Source organism: Falco biarmicus, chromosome 6 (assembly GCF_023638135.1).
Source record: "Falco biarmicus isolate bFalBia1 chromosome 6, bFalBia1.pri, whole genome shotgun sequence".
NCBI classification, from domain to species: Eukaryota; Metazoa; Chordata; class Aves; order Falconiformes; family Falconidae; genus Falco; species Falco biarmicus.
This window is the reverse complement of record NC_079293.1, coordinates 38,705,055-38,727,538: the sequence shown is the minus strand read 5'-3', so window position 1 is coordinate 38,727,538 and position 22,484 is coordinate 38,705,055. Positions and strand designations below refer to the sequence as shown.

Sequence of the window (22,484 nt, the reverse complement as noted above, 5' to 3'; positions counted from 1 at the left end):
TAACTTCTCTCCTTTCTCTGATAGAGACACACAATTAATGGTCAAAGCAGCTGTGTGAAACGTTCTCCTACTCATATCAAGCACTGATCAGGAAAGGGCTCTGACCGTCTACCATTCACCTGCAGCCAGAACGTGTACATACAGTGCTTGGACAAGCCACAACATTCCCACCAACATTTTGTATCTGGAATGGCCAGCGCTTTGGAACCATGAGGAGGAATCAGCCCCTAGGACAAAGCAAGACTGTCACATCGCAGCTGTTTGAAAGGACAGCAGAGGGCTGCCTGCAGTGACTGAACGCTGCCCTCCAGGACACCCTCTCTTGCTGTTACCTCTCAGCCTCTTCCCAGGACGTCCTTCAGGATTTTGCCCACAGCTTGTCCTTTCCTCTGAGCACAGCACTGTCTTTTCTAAAAGCATGTGTTTGGCCCTCTGTATGACTCAGAGGTCTGGGGGAGGTTGTCACTTGATTTGTAAGTTTACAGGTAGAATAGCTTTTGGTAGCGAGATATAACTGATAAGGCTTCTCAAAATTTACTGGCTCACATTGTTTAGAATTATGCTGCAAAGAACACTGCTGGCTTACCAGACTCTGAGGTGATCAGAGACATGCTTCCCAGAGTAGACAATCCTTCCTCTGAACTCCAGTACTAAAAGTAATTTATGTTAATGCTCATTTCCCCTCTGCCATCAGATTTTTAGATTTTTCTTTTTAGGCTAGATTTGAACCTTTTAGAAACTGTTTGAAGTAAGAGGCAGACCACTGAGCTCATTTACATACCTGTTAAGATCAATGTGCTGGTAGAGTTCTAAGGCTTTACTAAAGTATTTTTTCTGAGAATTAAGGATTGGAAGCGTGGCTGCACAAGTGCCATGTTTCTCCCACTCATGCTTCCTATAGGAGAAAAGCAAAATTTAAGTTTTAGAAAACATTATATGCTGCACAAGCTAGCCAATACAATTAAAGCAAGCATCTGAAAGGCTGTATGTGTGAAGTAAGACACTGCACTCAGAAAAATACTGCACATGCAAAAAGGCAAACCAAGAGAACTCCCACCATTTCAATTACAACCATATCCATATATTGGGTTTTTTTAGTAGAATCATTTACCAAGATTTTGGACCTACCAGGAGAGTAAGGGAAAAGCCCACAAAGTCCCTCATTATGGTTTGTAACATCAGACTAAGGAAAAAGCCTTTCAGATAATAAGTGGTGTTAAAACAATACAAATGAGTTGGCCTTAACATTGGCAGTTGCAAAAGAGAGACTTCAAATTAATGTAAGAGCTGCAGAAGACAAAGGAGATGATGGTCTAACGGTTTGGATGGCCTGGGACATTCAGAATTAGTAATCTGTTTTCCTATAAATTATGTATATGAATTTGTGTGAAAGTCATTTATAGTTCAACACTTCACCTGTTATCCCACCAAAAGGAAAAAAACTCTCCTCCCTCGTCCATCACCTGTCTTTGTAAGATTAGGCATTGCAAGGTGACAAGGTAAGATAGATACCAATGGAGCAAATCATTGCTTCATTCCAAAGCTGACTAAGAATACTTCGTGTCACAAGAGTGTGACAAAACTTTATTAAGCCAAAAGCAGAATTTGGGTGGGTTTTTTAGATTAAGTTAGCCCAAACAGCTGGAGTGTTTGGTTTATTTAGCTGTCTCCTTTGAATCAGCTCGGTTTTGAAATAATTAAATGAAGGAATTTATGAAGCAAACATGTATCATGCTCTTATGATACAAAGATCTCTCCATGTATTGCAAAGAGATGTTTGGAGGTCAGAATGGTAAGAATATGCCTAGAATATAAGTATTTCTGAATTTTGTATAAGTTTTAATGGAATCTTATCTGTTAAATGTACTTTCAAAGCACTAAATTCTCAAAACTGAACAGACTAACCCTTATTTTGAGTGTGTCCTGGTTTCAGCTGGGATGGAGCTAATTTTCTTCTTAGTAGTTGGTGCAGTGTTGTGGTTTTGGATTTGATTTAAGGACAACATTGGTAACACACTCATGTTTTTAGCTGTTGCTAAGTAATGTTTACACTAAGTCAAGGACTCTTCTGTTCCTTGGACTTTGCCAGCAAGAAGGCTGGAGGGGCACAAGAAGTTGGGACAGGACTCAGCCAGGACAGCTGACCCAAACTGGCCAAAGGGATATTCCATACCACAGAATTTCATGCTCAGTATATAAACTGGGGGATGTTGGCCAGGGCCTGCCAATCGCTGCTTGGGGACTGGCTGGGCAAGAGTCAGTGGGGTGGTGAACAACCTTACTGTGCATCACTTGTTTTCTTTTCTCACTTCCCTTTGGATTTTATTCCTCTCCCTTCTCCCTCCTTTTATTATTATTATAACAATAAAAATTATAATAATTATTGTTGGTTTTATTTTATTTCAATTATTAAATTGTTCTTATCTCAACCTTCGAATTTTACATCCCTTCCCAATTCTGCTCCGCACCCCTCTGGGGTGAGGGAAGAGGGTGAGCAAGCAGCTGCAGGGTACTTAGTTACCAGCTGGGGTTAAACCACGACAGGGTGGAACAATGAAACTGCACAAGCTACTGAGACAAGACTGTTGCATCAGCTTTTACTTTGGCCTGTGGAAATACCTTTCACAGGCCTGCTCTCAAATCTTTCTTCTATTCCCCCATCAAGTCTTCTAATAAAAAGGAACAGTGCAAAAGAAAGCAACTCTTGCAATTTTATGACAAACTCAAATTGGACCAAAAAAAAAAAAAAAAAAAGGGGGCAAAGCTCAAAATATATTTATATCAATTCTAAAGTCTATTGAAAGAATAAACAGTATAATCTTTAATAAGACCACCTGTGAATTGGGGAGGGGGGGAAGGAGTATGGGGGTGTTTTTTCTTCTTTCTTTTCAAGTTTTCATGAGCCCTGTATTAAATAGGTATCAATTCAGCAGATGTACACAAAAAGTTATCTAATCACAAATTCCTGCCACTACCACAGCATTCTCTGGCCTTATGATACCTTAAGTATGTCACAGAAAAGTAGAGAAGTACAAGGACAACTATTATTCACTTGAAAGCCTGCCTTTGAATTGCTCATTCCTATTAACTTCATATTTTTCCTCAGGAATGAAAACACTTTTAAAAGTTATGTTTTTACCTAGAGAAATTCGTATACTACTTCTGAACAGAGAATGAATAAAGCAGCTGTGGGGTCAAGAGATTTGGGGCAGGGTAGAAGATGTGTTACTAGAAGATTTTACTGTATGTTCCCAAATTCAGCCTTGTAGAGAGTTCTCATCTTCGCTGTAACACTGAACTTGACTGCATCTCATGTGAACTGTTTACTGCCTGGAGATGTCCACTTTATATGGGCCAAAGAGCAGATTTCTCAACAAGGGAATTAAAATTACTGATGAGAAAAAGAGACCACAGTTTTAAAACAAATGGAAGCTCTTTCAGGGATAAATTTAGCAAGAGATATTGAGCAGTTAGCTTGGACCAGAAGCAGACAACAGCCAAATCCAAAGGGCTACTGGAACCACAGTAAGCTGGAGGCAAGGCTTTGCATGTAGGATGTCAATTTTTCTTCAGAGAATATATGCATGCATGTGTGTAAAAGTAAGGGTAAAGTGTTGTGCTTGTCTTTGGAAGGCTTTCTGTAGTACTTGTATCAGAGTGCCCTGCTGTTTCCAGAAAGAAGGCAGAAAGAGAAGGGTAAAGATCTGATGGTGCTCAAGAAGCATATTACTGCTACCATGGAACCGCTGCTGGAGTGGTTTGGTCCAGTTTGCACTGATACATGTCCCAGCCAATGAGGCTGTAGGGATCTCAAGTAAAAATACACAGACCTACCCACAGACAGTGCCTATGCATCATCAGCTGCAACAAGTCAAGAACACATTGTGCCCAAGTTTTTTTAATCAGTCCTGTGAACTTCCCGAATGGAAAACTACTTTAGAGTCACTAGAGACTCTAATTACTGAATTAGTGAAACTAAGATAACACTCTTGACAGCGTTACTTTTTTTTTTGCATAAAAATATTTTTGCATAAAAATTTTTTGTGAAAAAAAATGCAGATACAGCTAATTCTGACCATTCAGCACAGGCATATGAAATTTCACCTTCACCTCTTCCATTTACATGCAAACTGAAGCAGTTAGGAAGGAGCTGCAGGTACTAAGGAATAACATAAAATAATCTGTTTAGAAATCAAAAGAATTAATGTCTCAATGTTATTCATTGAGACACATTACCCTTCACCTAGACCACAAAAGGACAAGGTAATTCTACTTGAGTCTCAGTTCACAGCGGGATGGCAGGTGGACACAGAACTGCCTGTATTCATGAAGGCCACCCATCCTTCTGTACCTCTAGACATACCAATGCGCTAGGCAGTAGCACAGAGCACAGGCTAGTTGTCAAGAACTTTGCTTTCATCTTTTCCTCCTTGTAAGAAGACACAAGTACTTTCTCAGCCACACAGGAGTGAGGCTTAAGGCACTAGACTGGGTTCCACCAGCCACCAATTCCTCTATGGCACTGCTAAGAGTAAGTGTTCCACTAGCATACCTCATAGCCAAGTCCTACAAATGAAGTCTTAGCGGGCTGCAGAAATGCAAAGGAACAAAACTAGTACAACTCAGCTCTGTTGAAAGGATTTTGCTCCCTGTTGTGTACAAGGCAAGAGTTCCCCCAGGCACAAAGTCACACAGATGTGACAAAGTCAGGACACATATCAGGTGGGTCTGAGGTTTATAGAAACCACCCAGCTGGAAGACCGGCTCATTATTAGGGTAGGAACAAAGGTCTGTAGAGCACAGCTGCAAGTGCTGCCCACAAAATGTAGATTAGGGAGACCCAGCTGTCCTATAGGCTGAACACCAATTCCTTCTCTATATATGTAGAAACTGATCCTGAAGGGATTCTTGACGTAGAATTTTTTATTTGGTCAAAAAAATTACTAACTACTATAAGAGGGACAGTTTCAGTTAATAAATTGAGATATAAAGCACATATAACCCTTTGTCCTTAAGGCATTCTAGCCTGTCCAGTTCAAGCTCTTGGGTGGCGATTTTCACAGCCCATAAGTCAACAAGGTGAACAGAGATGTGCAACTACCTTTACAGAAGCACCCACAGCCATACTAAAATCACCAAAAAATATTCTTTACCTCCCCTTTTAAGCCAGGGATACAGTTAGAGGTAAATCCAAGAAGAAACATACACAATTATAGCAGCCTTGGGAAAACCCTGACATGATACAGTAAGATAGTCAATATCCATTTGGTTTGTGACTGCTCACAATCTTTACCCAATTAAGATACCCTTAGTCTACAACAATAACTGAACAGTCAGTTTTACTTTCAGATTCTTATTTCTGCCGTATCAGGAAGTTTATGCTACAGACAATTTTTGATTTTTTTTTTGTTAATTTTGAAGTAAATGCAGTATTTTAACTGAAGGGGGACATACAATGGGATTTTACTGGCTTTCAGTTGGCTTAAAAGCTTACATTTACAAAAATATGCAGTTAGAGCTGCCAATTACAGTGCACTTGTCACCTTACTGAAAGGGAGTGAATTATCCTGTCAGTCAAAATATTAGTGACAGTGTTATAACCTGACATTTGTATTGCTTTTATGATATTTCTTATTTCCAGGTATTGAAAAAAAAGTGTTATTTGCTAGCCTGTAACTGAAGGGGAAAAGGTTTCGACTGTATTTGTTCATACCTGCTGCCTACCAAACCACCCCTGTTAGTAAAATAAGAACTGCCATGCACCTGTTTTTATAAATAGGTAGGTAGCCAGTGCATGAGAGATGCTAGACTTATGACACATTTTTCTTACTCTAATTCCAGGAACAGTTTAAGGTGGCATAAAACTGTGCTACCACAGAAAGAAGCAGTCGTGCTCTCCTTGGCACAGTACAAGAACAAAGGTGTGGAGGGAGAAAAAAGTGAGACCACCACTTTCAACAGGTACAAGTTTAGGTTGCCATAAGACACTTGCGGAACCAGTTTAAGACTCTGAGAAGTGCCTTCTGCAGAGCAAGCACAAGACTAAGAGAGACGCACATTCCCTTCAAAAAATTTGAATGCCCAAAAGGAAAGGTCTCTCAAGGCCCAGCAACACAGCGAAATTAGCTAGAAGAGGTCTGAAAGCTACTCTTGCAGTTAGATGTGACATCCCAGGAGCGCTACTGCTATTCAGATTTAATATGTCAACAGCAGCTGTTTCTCCTCCCTGGGGGTAAAGGAAGGAAACACATTCTCTTTCACTAAGTTTAATTTCTCTGAAACCTCTGCCATAGCCTTCTCAACAGCTGCAACTTGCAGGTGCTCTAACAAGAAAATAGATCTATTTTGCAAATGAGACTGACAAGATAGACTACTTTCAGTGGCTTCCTGGACACCACTTCCCAGGCACAACATCTCACCTGAAGAATTACCAAGTCAGATCAATTCATTTTTTTATAAAACAATATCCAAAATACTTCTTAGGTTTTTTTGTACTCACCAGAACTGGGTGCGATTCAGAGACGAATGAAGCACATCAGGCCAATAGTGTCTCATGTCTGACAGAAGATCCTAAAAGTATCACAATAAACCTACAGTGTTGAAAAGTATTTCTTACAAAATCTACACACATTGCAACATTCTCTAGAATTGAGGCCTCATCTTTCAACACCCCCAACTAAAACATTTACCCACAGAAAGAGAAAAGGTCTTTTTCCCCAATATTCTGAACATGCTGCTGTTGAAGGTAACAGGTAGGTACAACTGGCTAAATATCTGAAAGTACTAATACCAACACACTGCCTCAAAGTAGGATTTTCCTCCAACTGTCCCTGCAGAAGTTGTTCAATCACACAGCTTTTCACATTTGTTGGTTCAAGCCTCCTTTCCCCGTTCACAACACATTTGCGTGAAATATGGAATTTTTTTTTAATTTAAAAAAAAATTAAAAATGCTTAATTCCCTGGGAGGAAACACCCAGAAAACTGTACTCTGAACTCATACTTTCTGTGTTCTTTGCAGTAGAAAATGGAAGAGAGAACATGGACTGACTGTAACCACATTTTCACAAGTACTTCTTACTACTGCAAATCCACTGCCTGTATTCTATGTTTAAGGAGGATGTGGCTGTACTAGTCAAACCTCACACCTACAAAACCAAGCAGGAACAGCTGCTAATGACCACAAGCACTGCAACTTCAAGTAGTACCAGAAGCACCTAATGAATTTGTGGAGTCGTTAAAAGAACACACCTCTCAGCAAACATTAACAGTGATAAATTGTAAGCTACAGATTTTGCATATAGGATGTGTAGAAATAATTGCATAGCTCTGCTTGGTACAATTGTTTTTGTTTTAAATAAATACCTTAATCTCTGTGACATTGAAATGCCATGTCCTATTACACTCTTCAGTTTTGTCAGGCCTAGGGAAGGAAAACAAAAGTGAAAAAATATGTCTCCTAACTCACTAATGGTAACTAATATCATTCTGGTTTATTTCATTAGCCAGAATTTTAAATATGGAAGATTATAGCTAAAGATTTTATTCAATTCAAGTACAATTTTATACAATTCAAGTAACCCATCAGCATCCGCAATGTTTCAGAAATAAAAATTCAAGACATTAATTATGGCCAAACATTTCCACACAGAAGCTCTTTGTTAGGCCCTCCAGTCCCTCTCCCTATGTGTAAAAGTTCTGTGGGGGGGAGTAAATGATATGGAAGGGTCTTGCACATGATGCCCCTAATGACACTGACCTCCTCAACCACTGCACCAAGTGATGATTCTGCAAGTACCACCAAGACACTCACTGGAAATCTAGACATAATGCTGTACACCTTTCCAGGATGGATAGCTTAAAGTCCTGCACTGAATTTTCCCCTGCATTTGTCAGGAAAACCTTTGAAATGCTGCCATAGGCACCAACTCCCATGAGTTGATTCCCCTGAAGCAATTAGTTTTTCCTGTACTTTTGCAATATTTGTGCTGAGTTAAGATACTTAAAGCCACATGCAGTCACGAGACATTAAGAAATTCTGTGTACGCTGGGAGAGAAGGGGAAAAAAAAAAGGGAAACACTACTTCCCTTTCTGTTTAAGGACACTACTGATCTTAGAAAATGTATAAACAAAACACTCATGTGGCAAGACTATTTCAGGAGCTTTGCAAATCATGACATGCAGAAGTGTATTTCAGTTTTATATCAAACGACAGGGTTTTGATTTCCAACAAAGTGAAGGTTTTTGTTTCAGGGAATCATAAAACCAGAGAGATTAAGCCCTAAACCAAACAAACAAAACACTAACATCCTGGTACAAAATTTGATTTTTCCTTTCCAGGCTGAAATAAAAACACTCTATGATCATACCATAGTCCATGGATTGTCCAGTACTGCGGCGGGTCTTGACAATCATTAGCACTCATCTGTGGGAAACAAAAATACAGAATGTTTGTTATACGAGTCCAGGGATGATGTTTTAAAAGAGAGAAAAAAAAGAAAAAAAAAACCAAACAAACAGATCATTCACTGGTGTTCCAAGGCTCTAGTAAGACATGAGAACTTTTGCTTGCCCAAATCAGGAACTGGTAAACTCCAGTTACTTAAAGTATCCACTTGGTTGTGCCACTTTGCAGAGAACAACTAGCATTAAAATTCTGAAGGAGATCAAGTGAATACCAGGGAGTATCCTGAACAGGCAGTGTAAAAAGAAGACAAAGGACAGGTTCTGAGGAAACAAAGTAGCCTGATGCATGCTAAATGAATGGCACTAGATGCACCAGCTGGCAGCTCACTTATTTTTTTCATCATCAGATCTTTTCAGGGAATGCAGAGCCATTAAAATAAAAAATATCAAAATAAACTGGAATATTAGACAAGCACAAAACCATCTTTAAGCACCCAGGAGTAGTTTTAATGTTGCATTAAAGGGAAGAATACAAAGAAGATATGAAATACGTTGCTTATTGCAAGTAAAATGATTAGGAAATATTTTTTTTAATATTTTGACTTGAGCGATAAGGGAACATAGAGAAGAGGAAAGACCATATGCATTCAAAAAAAAAAAAAACCCAAAAAACACCAAACACAAAGCCCCTAGTAAAAAACTTTTGATAACGCAGGAGAAATAGCCTACATAATCATCCTATGCCTGCGAATGGCATTCCTCAGGGGCTGGTATTGGGACAAGCACTTTTTAATGTCTTTGCCAGTAACATGGACAGTGGTATTGAGTGCACCCTCAGGAAGTCTGGCAACACCACCAAGCCATGTAGTACAGCTGGAAGGAGGAGATGCCATCCAGCGAGACCTGGACAGGCTTGAGAGGTGGGCCCATGTGAGCCTCATGAAGTTCAATGCCAAGTGCAAGGCCCTGCACGTGGGTCAGGATAATTCCAAGCACAAATACAGGCTGGGCCAAGAATGAATTGAGAGCAGCTGTGAGGAGAAAGATCTGAGTGTGTTGATAGACAAGAAGCTCAACATGACCCGGCAACGAGCGTTTGCAGCCCAGAAAGCCAGCTAAATCCTGGGCTGCATCAAAAGAAGCATGACCAGCAGGTTGAGGGAGGTGATTCTCTCTGCTCCCACTCTCATGAGACTCCACCTGGAGTAATGCATGCCACTCTGGGGCCCCCAACATAAGGACAACATGGACCTGTTAAAGCAAGACCAGAGGAGGGTCACGAAGATGACCAGAGGGCTGGAGCACCTCTCTAAGAAGACAGGCTGAGAGAGTTGGCATTGTTGAGCTTGGAGAAGAGAAGGCTCCAGGAAGACATTGTAGCGTCTTTCCAGTACCTAAAGGGGACCTACAGGGAAGCTGGAAAGGTACTTTTAACTACAGTATGCAGCAACAGGACAAGAGGTAATGGTTTTAAACTGAAAGAAGATAGATTTAGATTAGATACTAGGAAGAAGTTCTTCACTGTGAGGGGCAGTGAGGCACTGGAACAGGTTGCCCAGCAGAGTTGTGGATGTCCCCTCCTTGGAAGTGTTCAGGGCCAGGTTGGATGGAGCTTTGAGCAACCTGCTCTAGTGGAAGGTGTCCCTGTCCACGGCAGTGGAGCTGGATCTGGATGACCTTTAATATCCCTTCCAACCTAAACTCTATGATTAATTACTGCTTACAGCACAGTACACATTCCTGAACAAAGTCAAAAAAAGTCCATGTTCATACATCACAGAATACCATTACTGTATTTTCCCTGATTATTCTGCTTAGTAATTATGGCTCTTTTTAGTAAACACTTTTTGCCACTAAATAACAACCTCCTCAGACTTTCTTTTCCCATAATAATAGCTTCCTTCTTCAGCTGTGTATCCTGTCTTAATTATACCACAATGCCTTTTATGTGATGCCAGAGCAAAAGCAGTGTAGAGAAAAGCAGAGGCCTGTAATCTCACTAATTGCCTTCCACCTGCCACAGGCTAGCAGCAGCAAAACTGCAAGCTCTGCAAGACTTTCTTGTTCTGTGCTAGTTTCCTTCCTCTCCTCTCTTGCCACCAATAACAGAACCAATTAAACCCAGCAACAGCTTTTTTCCTGAAAGTAGTTTCAACAAACACACATTGCAAACACCTAAACAATACTGCTCCTGTCATGACACAAGCTTGTGGAGCTGAAAGAGTTCAGCTATCTAGCCCAAAATACAGCAAATTAATAGCCAGCAGCTAATGCATCATCCCCTGAAAAACATCCTGACAGCTAACCAGCTTGCTCAACCAAGGGTAGTAACAAGAACAGTGCAATTGTGTTCCTTATCCAATCTTTAACCACAGTTCTCAGACAGCTTAAAGGAAAGCCAGAAGTATTTTAAATCTGGAACCAGTTCTCCCCTATCACAACACTAACCTTATTAGGAATTTCTTCTACACATTTCACCAGGCTCTTGGTGTTATATTGTGTGCTGTCAGAACTGTGAGGTCAACGCAACAGCTACAATGCATCAGCTCACATTTTGCATACTTTGGTCAGCTTCATTCACCCTCTTTCTTTGTTGCTGTTATTTAGTTGTAGTCACAGTATTTTACCAATGTTCATTTCAAATCAGTATCATAAAATGAGCAAATGCTAGTCTCAGAAGCTGGGTACCCCTACTGCTTCTGCAAAAACACTGTTTATCAACCTTCCTGTTTATCATGTACTGATTGCTGAAGAATTAATTCACCCTCAGGCAATTGCTGACGTGAAACTGAGTTACAAATGTGTATTTTCAAGTAGGCATTGGACCCCAGAAAGCCTTCTGTATCTAGATTAATTTGAAAAAGGAACATTGTTTTCTCCTGTTTTAAAGCAATCTGATAATCAAACCAATCAAAATTAACTATACATGATCTATAACCCTAAGAAAAGTGCCAGTGAGCCTTTAGAGCACCCACCATGCTGAGAGGGAATGCTGCAGCAGAGAGATTAGCTGATCTGTAATAGCAAGACATCGGATAAACAGCAGCTGTCAGAAGCGCAGAAGCTCCTTCCACCTCTGAAATGCCAGAAAGTGAAACATCAAACTGTCATGGAAGTGTTACCTCTAGAGCTGCCCAAGTTATAAATCCCTTGGTATGGTGGCTTGTACACAGGAGAAGGTAGTGCTACTGGATCATATACAGACACTCCAAGTTTAAATAAAAAGTAATCTTCTGGGAAGTGAAATATTTAATCCTGTTCTCCCTTTTAACCACCTTTTTAAGTAGACCATCTGTTTAATTAGGATTAATTTTAAGTGTTATTTTGTAATGAAACATCACAATTGCTATGAAAAATCCTTGCTTTTGAAGCTGCAGAGAAAGTTCACCTCTTCAATTTCTCTCCCTCAAAAAGTGTGTAATTATTCCCCTTCCTCCTTCCCCTCATCCCCTGGGGTAAAACCAATCAATGAATGAACCAAATTTATAAGGTTGCTGAAAATTTGGGAGGAGAGAAACAAAATTAATTTAATTCTTGCTGAATTCCTCTCTAGCACAAACTGATAAGCTACAACCTTTCACGTGTTCATCCTTACAGAAGATAAAGACCCACAAAAACATCTAAACCAGAGCTGATTCACAGAGAAGCTGGAGGCACAGATTAAGAGTTAGCTTATGAGTTATACGAGCATTTAGGGGAAAAAGAAAAAAAAACAACCACAAAACAAACAGACTTTCTTTTCTTCCAAAATAGCATGTCAAGAGCTGGACACACTTTGACACACCTGGCTTAGCACACAAACAAAGAAGTAAAGGTATCCCTTTATCTAAGGAACTTTTTGATCTAATGCTCGATCACAACAGTGTACTGCCCCCACCTTAAATCCTTTAATTCTTTCTATATTATGTGACTACTTCTGTTTAAAACAACAACAACAACAACAACAAAGTAGTTTCTATTCTTCCTTTAAGCCTCTGCTATAAAGTTATTGCCAAAGCCTGAAATTAGGAAAACATTTTATCACACATTAAAAAAAAAAATTCATCTGCTGCTTAACACTACAGTCAAACTTGAATTCAGGCTGTTCCGTTCACCAGCCTATTCTGTTGTCCTTTCTTTGATTCTTTCATTTCATCAGCACATATGTGCAGTAAAAGGCACATGACAGCAGGTTTTAGTACTCATTTCTTTATCATCCTTCCCATTCTCAACTGAAGAGGAACCAAATAGCCTACAAACTTGCACCAGATTTTCCCCATTTCAAAAGGAAACACCCACATAAGTTTTTCTCTTGCCATCTCCAAGATGCAAAAGCTGTAATAATATTTGTCTCTAAGTTTTTGAATTACAGATCTTCACAACTCCATAAAAAGGGAGGGGGAAAGTGCCTCTTCTTGCTTTTGAGTTGCTCCTATTTCCACCCAACAGGATTCATGTTAATTTGTGACCAGAAAGTTTAAATGTGACATGAATTAACAACATGAAGTTCAGTAAGTTACACCACAGGCACAATTTATTAAAGAAACATTGAATTCATAATCACTTGAGGTCTGTGAATTTATCTTGGATATCTCTGTAGAAGACATAGTCACTTTAGGTCAATTACACGGTACTGGAATTTCTAATCACATGATGCGGAAAAACATCTCTCTTCACCCTTCCACTGCAGCAGTCAGTAGTTAAGTCTTGGGATTATTATTGCTTCCATGATACTCGTTATTTTATTTGAATGAATTAGTTCAGAAGATATGGTTACAAAACACTTTCCAGTTTAATGGTGCTGATCACACTCAGTATTAAAAAGCACCAACTGAACACGTTACAGTTTTAAGCACAGAAAGAGCTGGGAGATGTGTACTCTCAAATTTCTGGCATGCTGAACTGTGCCCACTAAATTTAAAAAAAGACATTTCAGGCCTTCAAAAGCCAAAAAACGTTTTTAACACAGATATGCAAAATAGGTAGGAATTAAGATGTAGGTCATCCACACACCTACCAAAAACACAGTAGTTTATAACCAGTGAAGTAGTTTATAACCAGGTGCCTTTACATAGGAAACAAGTTAATAAGCACAAAGTACTGTCCCAAAGGTTTTTACATAAATGATATGAATTTTGCAGTTTCCTTCACTCAGCTGTTTTTCCTTTCAGCATCATGTCAACAGTTTTAAACTGCAGAATGACATTAAAAATACTTCCTTCCTGAAATAACATAGCTATCAAATATAAATACACTGAACATGCAGAAGAATCTATGTACTTAAAAAAAAAAAAAGCCCACAGCTGAATTTGGGAACTCCCCTTACATTAATATTAGCAAAAGAAAGCCTTTAGGGGAGTACAGTTGAGATTTTGTTTCTTCATATGACTCAGTGATGTGAAACTGTGCAAAAAGTCACTTACTATGATTTTAATTTCACTTTTTCTTTGCTCCTTTGCAATGCTTCTGTCCATCTCTTACTAAAGAAGATCACAACAAATATATAAAGTATAAGAAAGCCTACATTTTCTGATGCTTACTATCTTCAATTATTCATTACAATTTCACTGGAAAGTTATAAAGGTTATTTATCAATTTACTAATAGCATTATCCTGGAATTAAGAGTAGTAGCTAGCATGAATATTCAGTGGGAAAACAGGCTGGTAGGATTTTTGTGTTTGGTTGGTTTGTAGTGGGTTTTGATTTGTATTTTTTCATTTTTTTAATTGTTTGCATTTCATTCATGTAAGCAAGGGTTTGCACTGCTACTGACTCTGAATGCCCACTTGCGCCAGGCACTACAAGCTCCTGAACATCAACGTCTCTGCTTGAAGTCAGCAACAGCAGTGTTTACTCAACAGAAAATCAGACACAAATTGCATCAAATCTGCCATTATTCTCCCTCAAAAACAGGCAAACAAAAACCGTAACCGTGGCCACTCCTTGGTCTCAGTCACACATATCTGCTTTGTTATTGATACCTCCCCTCCACATTTAACTAATGTAAAGTACATCTACTTTTCCTCAGAAATTTTGGGAGTATGTGACTTTTGCTGCTACTGTTTCTATACATATTTCCAGAAACAGGAATTAGAAATAAAAAAAAAGTACCTAAAGTACAAAAAATAGGACTCTGATATTGTAATAAATAAACCTAAGTCTCCAAGAATCGGGACATTTTTGACTCCAGAGATATATGCCTGAAACCGAAACTTATTATCCACAGGGTTCTTCATCCTTGTGTCAGTAAATCTAATCACATCTTCCATTTTGTAGTATAGTGTATTTTTAACTTACCTGCATGAGAAGAGGCCTTCAAGTATTTCCAGCATAGCAAAAAGGTTCTATTTATCAGATGGTAGTAGGTATTTAATAGCAAAAGGGACGTAAGTACAACTCTTAGCTGTGCTTTTGACACACACATGTTGGAAAGTTTGGTTTGCTTTTGGTTCCCACCCCTCAAATACAGAAATGCTCAGAGATAACAGCTTTATAGTTGCCATAACAGCTTTATAGTTCTTTTTCCTGACTGAATCCATATTTGATGACTTATTAAAATGTTGGAGCCAAAATTACAAAGCTAAAACTCATCATGCAGTAACCAGTTCAAGTACTAATCTGCTGTCTTCAGTCAGACAAGACAGGCAAGTCTCCTTAAGAATCTGGTTGAAGTCTAGGATTAAGTTTACAACTAACAAGACATCACAAAATACGTAACAAGCAATTAAGGCTTAGCATACAGTATGTCCTGCATTGACTACTAGAGCTGTGACAACACATCCCGTCTTGTTTACTGCTACTCTGGAGTGCAGGGGAAGCAGTAAAAGTTGCACCAAGATCAGCAAAAGCTTTTATAAAGACATAAGGGCATAAGCATGATTAAATACTTGGTGGGCTTCTTTCAGTCTGTTTTTAAACACATCGTCTAAGGCTACCTTTGTCAGGATAAAAGAGAACAAAACACAAAAATCTTACCTTACATACAGTCACTGGCCAATGATGAGCAAGATACAGCTTTTTCCAGCTATGAGGATGGTTGTCACTGGAGAAACACAGAAATATTCATTTTTCCTCATGCATTTTTAGAAGGACAACACCTTCAGCCAGCAGCACAATGCTTACTAGCATAATGCATTGTTATTAGAGCTGGTTGTTGCTTACAGCTTCTATCACAGTATTTGAGAATTCCAAACACAGCAGGACCAAACTAAGAACTCGCATAGAAACAAAATATTTAGAAACCTGCTAATACCCCTTCACTGTTAAACAAATTCTACTCCTGTCATCCTATTTCCATATGCTTCCCATTTCTTAAATATGGAAGAAACACGTTGTTCTGTTTTATATTTAGGAGAGTGCACAATGGCAAGCTTTTACAACAATAATTACCAAAAAACCCTGATATCTTTGTTTAGGATGTTAAGAATCTTCTAGGTGCAGCCCAGTACTGGGCATTAGTATTATTGTTTTCCTGTGCAGAGGGAAAGGGAAAAGAAAAAAGCTTAAAAATTTTGTTCAAAAAGTGTTTGAAGCCAATGTCACGTCTCTACCACTTCTACAGAGGGAACAGTTCCAACAGTTTTCCAAGTCTGGAGCAGATCTATTCTGGATAAACTAGGAGTAGACAAAAAAACTTGCTGCTTCAGACAAAACAGTAGATAAATTCAGCTATTAGGCAACCACACTGAATTATTAAATAGAGCAGCAAGTAGGAAAATCAACAAAAACAGAACAGTAAATTGTTCAAACTGACAGCACTATGTGCAGTACTGTCAAAATAAATTGCTATTCTCTGGAAGCTAATAGACACATGTCCTTCATTACTGCTTGCCAGAGGTTATACAAGAAAAAAAAGAGAAAAACTAATTCCTCTCAACTTGAGGAAGCAAGGATGCTCCCACATTACATTACTTCTCAATTTTTTCCTCTAGTTTTGCCAGTTTGCAATGGACACGTTCTCTTAAGCATTCACATGTATCTGTGGTGTTTAAGTAATTTAGCAGAATAGCTCTGCATCAGTTATAGCCACAGTGAAAACTATTAACATTTCTAACTGGTCTTCGCTGATGCTGTGGAAACCTGAATAGAAGAATTCCCCAGTATTGTACAGCAGTTAGTTTCCTTGCTTTAAAAAATCCTTGCTTAGAAAAATATCATCTTTCATCTATATTTGAAATAGCAGCTGAACTTCTGCAACAACCAACATGCCAAAACAAATTCTCCCAGAGCACACTTTTTGGCTAAGGACAGGTCATAAAATTTTCGTTATTAAATAGACCAATTTATTAACGAATTGTTAATTAGTTAACCAAATAAAATTTAGAAATTTAAGCTCAGAACTGGAATCCAAGGAAAGCCATTTTCAGTACCTACCCAGCTTCAGGGATATCTCCCCTTTTTTTTGGCCTGAATTATCCTCCTCTATGCAGTTCAGCACTGTGCCTCTCTAGAGCTGCCTCTTGCGCCAGGATGGATGGCCAAGCCATAGCCCAAGTCCTGGGGATTCCAGAAACCTCAGTATAGCATCTAAGCTACCAACCAGCTACAAGGTAGCTGTTACATGAAGTTCAGCACTTAACTGAGCACCCTTAACCATTCTCTTGCCAAAACATTTAAGGAATGCAAAAAGTTTATTTCCTAGTACAATGCAACAGGAATTTGAGCTTATACTACAGAAAGGTGTGATTTGGGGTGTGGGTTCTATTAGTATTCAAGCTCAGATTTTGCCAAGCGCCAACCACCAAAGGGCTGTGCGGCACTAATACAGCCCCAGTTGGGATGCTGTGTGGAAAGGAATTTAAAATTACTGGAACTGAGAAAACAGCAACTAAAAAAAATACAGTGTAACAGTTGATACAATTCATGCCATAGGGATTATCCCAGTTTTTCGTTATAGGTCCCAAAAATATTTCTGATTTTTGTCATTACTATTACAAGTCTAAATGACTCATTTAAAGAAAGACTGCAAAGTTTTTAGGTGCAATTAATGTAATTTAAGTTTCCCTCTTTTTCTTCATGCTGACACATTAATAAATGTAAAGGTTTTCTTAGGCATAACACCCACTACTCCAGTTAATGTTGATGCCTCATTTACCAATGATCTAAGGAAATACAGCACATAATGAAATAAAGTTTACACTCATTAGAAGTTAAGTATTCTGCTGTGCATTTAAGAAAGAACTGTCAGGGCTTCTTTTTAAAGCCTAACTTACCTTTGAGTGAATTTATCTGAAGTACACCAACAACATAATGCCATAGAACACCAACCCAGAATCCAGTAGTGCAGCTTTGCAGGCTTCATTTTGTTAATCAAATAGCTGTAAAAAGATGTTAAAAGAAGAAATCTGTTACTTAGCCAATGCACTAAATCACAAGTATTAAAAACACAACTATTTCAGAAACAGCAGGTAAACTCAACTCTAGACTACATTTAAAACCACAGGTAAAATGAGGATCTCTTTCAAGGCTGTGCCCAATTCCCCAGCCTGTACACCAATTTTCATAAACTCATAGATGAAGGATGAGATCACTGTTTCTTTTTTTTTTCTTTTTGCTTTACTTGCACACAGTCCCAATAGAGCCACTTTCCAATAAAGAGAGATTCATAAATCTTCTGTGGAACCATAAAGACTCTACTTGTGTTCAGCTGAAATGCCCAAAGTGATTCGTTAAAGAACCTTTGAACTTCATACTGAATACTTGTGTTGGGTTGATGAAGGCTGATATTAGAAACTCACTGGAAGTATGATGTCCAAGGACGAGACTCTCTAAACACCAGTCAACCACTAAACTGTTGTTAAAAAAATTGCTGCTAAAACCAGGTTAGTTTCTGTTCTTGTTATAAACCCAAGAGAGCCTCTATGTAACCACGCGCAATCTGCCTACTAGCTCATGAACCTTAGAAATAAGGGGATGACAAAAGGCAAAAAAAACCAAATAAACTTCACTTTCACCAACAGGAGGACTTTCACTGGACAGAGATCAAAAAGAACCAGCTGCCTCCTGTATCTGCCAACTATTTCACAGCATTTCAAATGCTACCTCCCAGAAGCCAGAAACAGATGTACATGCATGTATTTACATGCGGTTATTAACACCTCACCAAACCTACTTTCCAACCTTCTCATTTTGAGAACCCTAAAAAAAGCACTACAAGACACCACATGTAACCTATGTGTCCCTTCAAAGATCGTTCACGACACACATCATATCCATTTTTCTAGGAAGGTTTTAAAATTAAACCTTTCTTGTTCCAATAAAGCTGGTTTTGACACCAGTAAAGACATTTCTGAGTCAGCTATTAAGGCTAACTTCAGGAAACTCAGTGTAATTCTGAACCGTACCTCATTTAAAAAAAAAAAAAAACAACAAAAAAACCACACACAAAAAAATCCATTTTTCCAGCATTGTCCCATGGCTCTGGACCCTGCTTGCAGGCCCCCCAGAAGCCCTACCCCACAGCCCTGCAAACACCATGGCAGAGCTGATGTACAAAGGAGGCAGCCTCCCAACTTGCAAAATCCGCCAAGATTTCAAAACTGGTGGGGGGTTTGGGTAACAACTGTAAGAGCTAACCAGCTAGATTTATCACAAGGTTTTGCTACATTGTAAAGCAACTAGTCTTTAAGGGATTCAACTTTTTCATATGTTAATGTCTCTCTAATTTGCAATGGCTATATTTTCAAGGTAAACAGTTTGACCTAACAGAAGATATTACTAGATAAATATTGATTGGCAACTGTTAATTTTCTGATCTAATTTCTTAAAAAAAGGCCTGAAGGATTTTCACTCACCAGGCAAGATGAGCACAAAAAAAAATAATCAAATAATTTAGAGTGTACTACTTGTATACAAAAGCAATTGATAATGCAGAACTAATCTTTAACAAAAGCTAAAGCAAGATGTGCAAAGAAATTGATATATCCACATAACACACAAAAAAATTAAAAATAAGTAATTAACTATGCAGTTTCCCTACAAGTTCTGCATTTGAAGTGATCTTAAGTCTCATAACTTGAGCAGTAGGAATTGATGAGAGAGGCCTCACAGACCTGTTTATGATTTCATCTACTGTTTTTTCAACTGATAATCAACCAAGCAAGACCTTATTCTTCTGCATGATAAACTATGTACCCAAGATAAACCGCTGAGAGATGTAAGGAGTCTTCACATAAGATTCTGCCCTACCTATAAAAAGCACATTTCTTCAGAGAGCAGAAAGTACCACTTAAAGACAGTAACATCGCACACCACCACCAAAAAGGGCTGCACTGTACAAGGTTGTGGAAAAAACATCTTAAGGAAGTAGATTATGAAAGAAAAATAGGTCAGCAAGCATTATGGTGTTTCTTTTGCAACCTGCTATGACTTAAGTCAGGCACAAAGAAACATTTTACTCCCAGTAACTAAGTTGCAAAAAAGCACAGAGGCAATCATATCCCTCTCTTATTGGACTCCTACATTTGATCAAACAATGAACAGAAACAGAGGGGGGGGGGCTTAAAAAATAATGCTGCTATCAGAACAGTGGAATCTACTTGTTTATTCTGCATATTGCTCTGCACCCTGGAACCAGAACGTAGAGACAACAGAGACAGCGAGCAGTTCTTAAAAGTCCTTGATCTGTAACTTTTACATAACAAAATACATTTTTTCCACTCATAAACAATATATAAACTTTCTTTAAGGTTTTATCTCAGAAGACAATATTGCAGCTATCATGACGGAATTATTTACTCAAACTGATCTTTTATTCACCTGTGACATTCAGGGTGGGAGATGAAAAGTCCACCAATCCCAACTGAAAAGCACCCAAATGATGCACATTTGAGGACATACATCCCAATTGAAATTGTATAACCAACTAAGATGTATGAAGCACATCCATTTTTAATAAAAATTTATTCTGTTTAATAAAAACTGCACTGGATAATTCCAAAAAATACAAGAAAGATGACATTAAAAATCTTACACCCATTTTATTCTAATAAGAAAAAGAGATTTCATATTATTAAAGTTAGTTATAAAGAAGTCATGATCTCCAAAAGACTTCATAATGAAGAAAACTTAAAATTTCAAAATTAAATATACATACATACATAAAATCATTATTTGAAACTAGGCTGTCTACTCATTTTCACAAATGATAAAATTCCAAATAAGAATAGCTTTGGAATGACTCTTGGTTTACTACACCTGGATACAAAAGCACAACACTTGTGGGCACGTTCATAACTGCGCCAGGACAAGGTCACTACTCAGCTATGCTAGCATTGTTCAATACTGGTGTCAAAATCATCTGCCCAGGCTTATCAAGGACTAGGGAGAACTTGTCAAAAATAGCGATGAAATCTTTAACACATTTACTATCGATTGAATACTAATATACAACCTTATGCTTCTTTTGAACATGAGCAATTAGTTACCTGTAATCTACTTTCTTTTTTTTTAACAACTAACTTGACTAATAAAGCCTATATTTTATACCGAATTTCCTGGGTTACACGTTAGTTCAGGCATATAGACACAAAACAGCAAAGAGCCTGCAGAAGAGAGCTTAAGCATTAGCGAGAGGACTCCCACGGCTAACAGCACAGCACATACAGCTAGATGTCGACAACAACTGCCAGAGATACGCATGAGGACACCTAGCCTGGCATCTAAAACCACAAAAATGAACACCCAAGGTTTTAGTACTATCTCAAACAACCAGCACACACAACCTCTGCCACGAGTCAGCCAGCCATGTTACAAAAGTGTATGCCAGAGGCATTAATTTAATTTACAAGGTTCTTAGCTCTAGCAACTTTTACCTCCACGGACCGTGCCCTGCTAACCACTCACCCCAAGCCCAAGTGCTGGCCCAAGTAACTGCAAAAAGCGCTTTGAAGACTTTTCAGAGGCAATACCCACGCCCCCCGACACAGCAACCTTATGAGCAAAACTCTCACACTTTCTCTCACACAGTCCAAAGCAGAACTCGTGGCGCAGAGGTTTTAGGGTGAGCCCGGCACTGGGCTCAGCCCTGCCACCGCCTTCCTGAGGAAGCAGAGGACTGGCGTCCCCTTTGAGGACCATGTCCCCTTCGCACGCCAGCCAACACGCTGCTCCACCACCAGCACGGCGTTGCACGGCCTCCCGACACCACAAAGCGCTTTCCTGAGATAAACAATCATCACATTTTATTACAAAGGAGTTCTCATAAATTGTAAAGAGGGCAAAACTGCAGAGAACCCAAAGCAGGATGCCTACGAGCAGCAAACAGGTGGGTGCTAAATCTGATGACAACTGTACCAAGAACTACAAGCAGTTTTCCCAACTCTGGGAAATATTACAATGTCTTTGGCCGACTTGCTTCAAGGGGAATTTAAGGCGTAAGAAATAGAACCTGAGACAACCTGAGCCCTTACCAAAACCCGCAAACCCCACCTCGCTCGGTGTAAACCTCACGGGAGGCAGCAGGCACAGCAGTTTACAGAGGAACGCCCGGGGCAGCCGAACGCTGCCTGGCCCCTGTGCGGCCGCGGCCTCCGGGCCGGGAAGCGACAGCGAGTCGGAGCGGCGCGGCTTCCCAGCCCGACCGCCGCCGCCGCGGACCCGAGGCCTCACCTCAGCCGCCGCCAGCCCGCGTTACCTTCCGCCCGCTGCTCCGGCCCTGTCCCCGGAGCAACCCCGCGGCCCGGGCCTCTCTCCAGGGCCGAACGCCGCTCCCCGCACGGCGGCGCTCCCGGCTGGGCCGCCCTCGCACAGCCTCCGCCCCGGAGGAGGGCGCGGGCGGGAGAGCGGGCGGGCAGAAGGCAGCCGCGCCGCCGCCCCGCCACCGCCCCGCGGGCCACGGCCACGGCCCTCCGCAAGGCCTGGCGGGGCCAGCCCCGCCTCTCGCTGGCGGCAGCGGCTCGGCGTGGCGGATGGCGGCGCGGAGCCCCTGCCCAGCGGCGGGGGCGCCCCTCGGTTTCCCCGCGGAGCGGGCCGGGCCCCTGTGTGCGCGGCCGAAGCATGAACCACCAGGTGCCTGCGGAGGAGACCATTTATACGCGTGGTTTTGCTCATCCGTTAGGATGCTTTGGTTGGGTCTTGTTTAGTGTAATCCAGGTTTTAA

At 40.0% G+C, this 22,484-nt stretch overlaps 1 protein-coding gene across 4 annotated transcripts in view; it reads right to left on the bottom strand.

Annotated features, from left to right (window-relative positions):
• Positions 1-22,178, bottom strand: part of RNASET2 (ribonuclease T2) — a 28,985-nt gene extending 6,807 nt beyond the window's left edge. Inside the window, exons 1-7 of one of the 4 annotated variants that reach the window (XM_056343324.1) lie at positions 22,020-22,178; positions 17,599-17,703; positions 15,362-15,428; positions 8,370-8,425; positions 7,365-7,422; positions 6,500-6,570; positions 782-895 (exon numbers count right to left, since the gene is read on the bottom strand). In XM_056343324.1, coding sequence (XP_056199299.1) covers positions 782-895; positions 6,500-6,570; positions 7,365-7,422; positions 8,370-8,425; positions 15,362-15,428; positions 17,599-17,687 — 455 coding nt within the window. In that variant the 5' untranslated portion in view covers positions 17,688-17,703; positions 22,020-22,178. The other 3 variants (XM_056343323.1, XM_056343325.1, XM_056343326.1) reach the window with 3 other exon arrangements.
• Between the last annotated feature and the right edge of the window lie 306 nt (positions 22,179-22,484).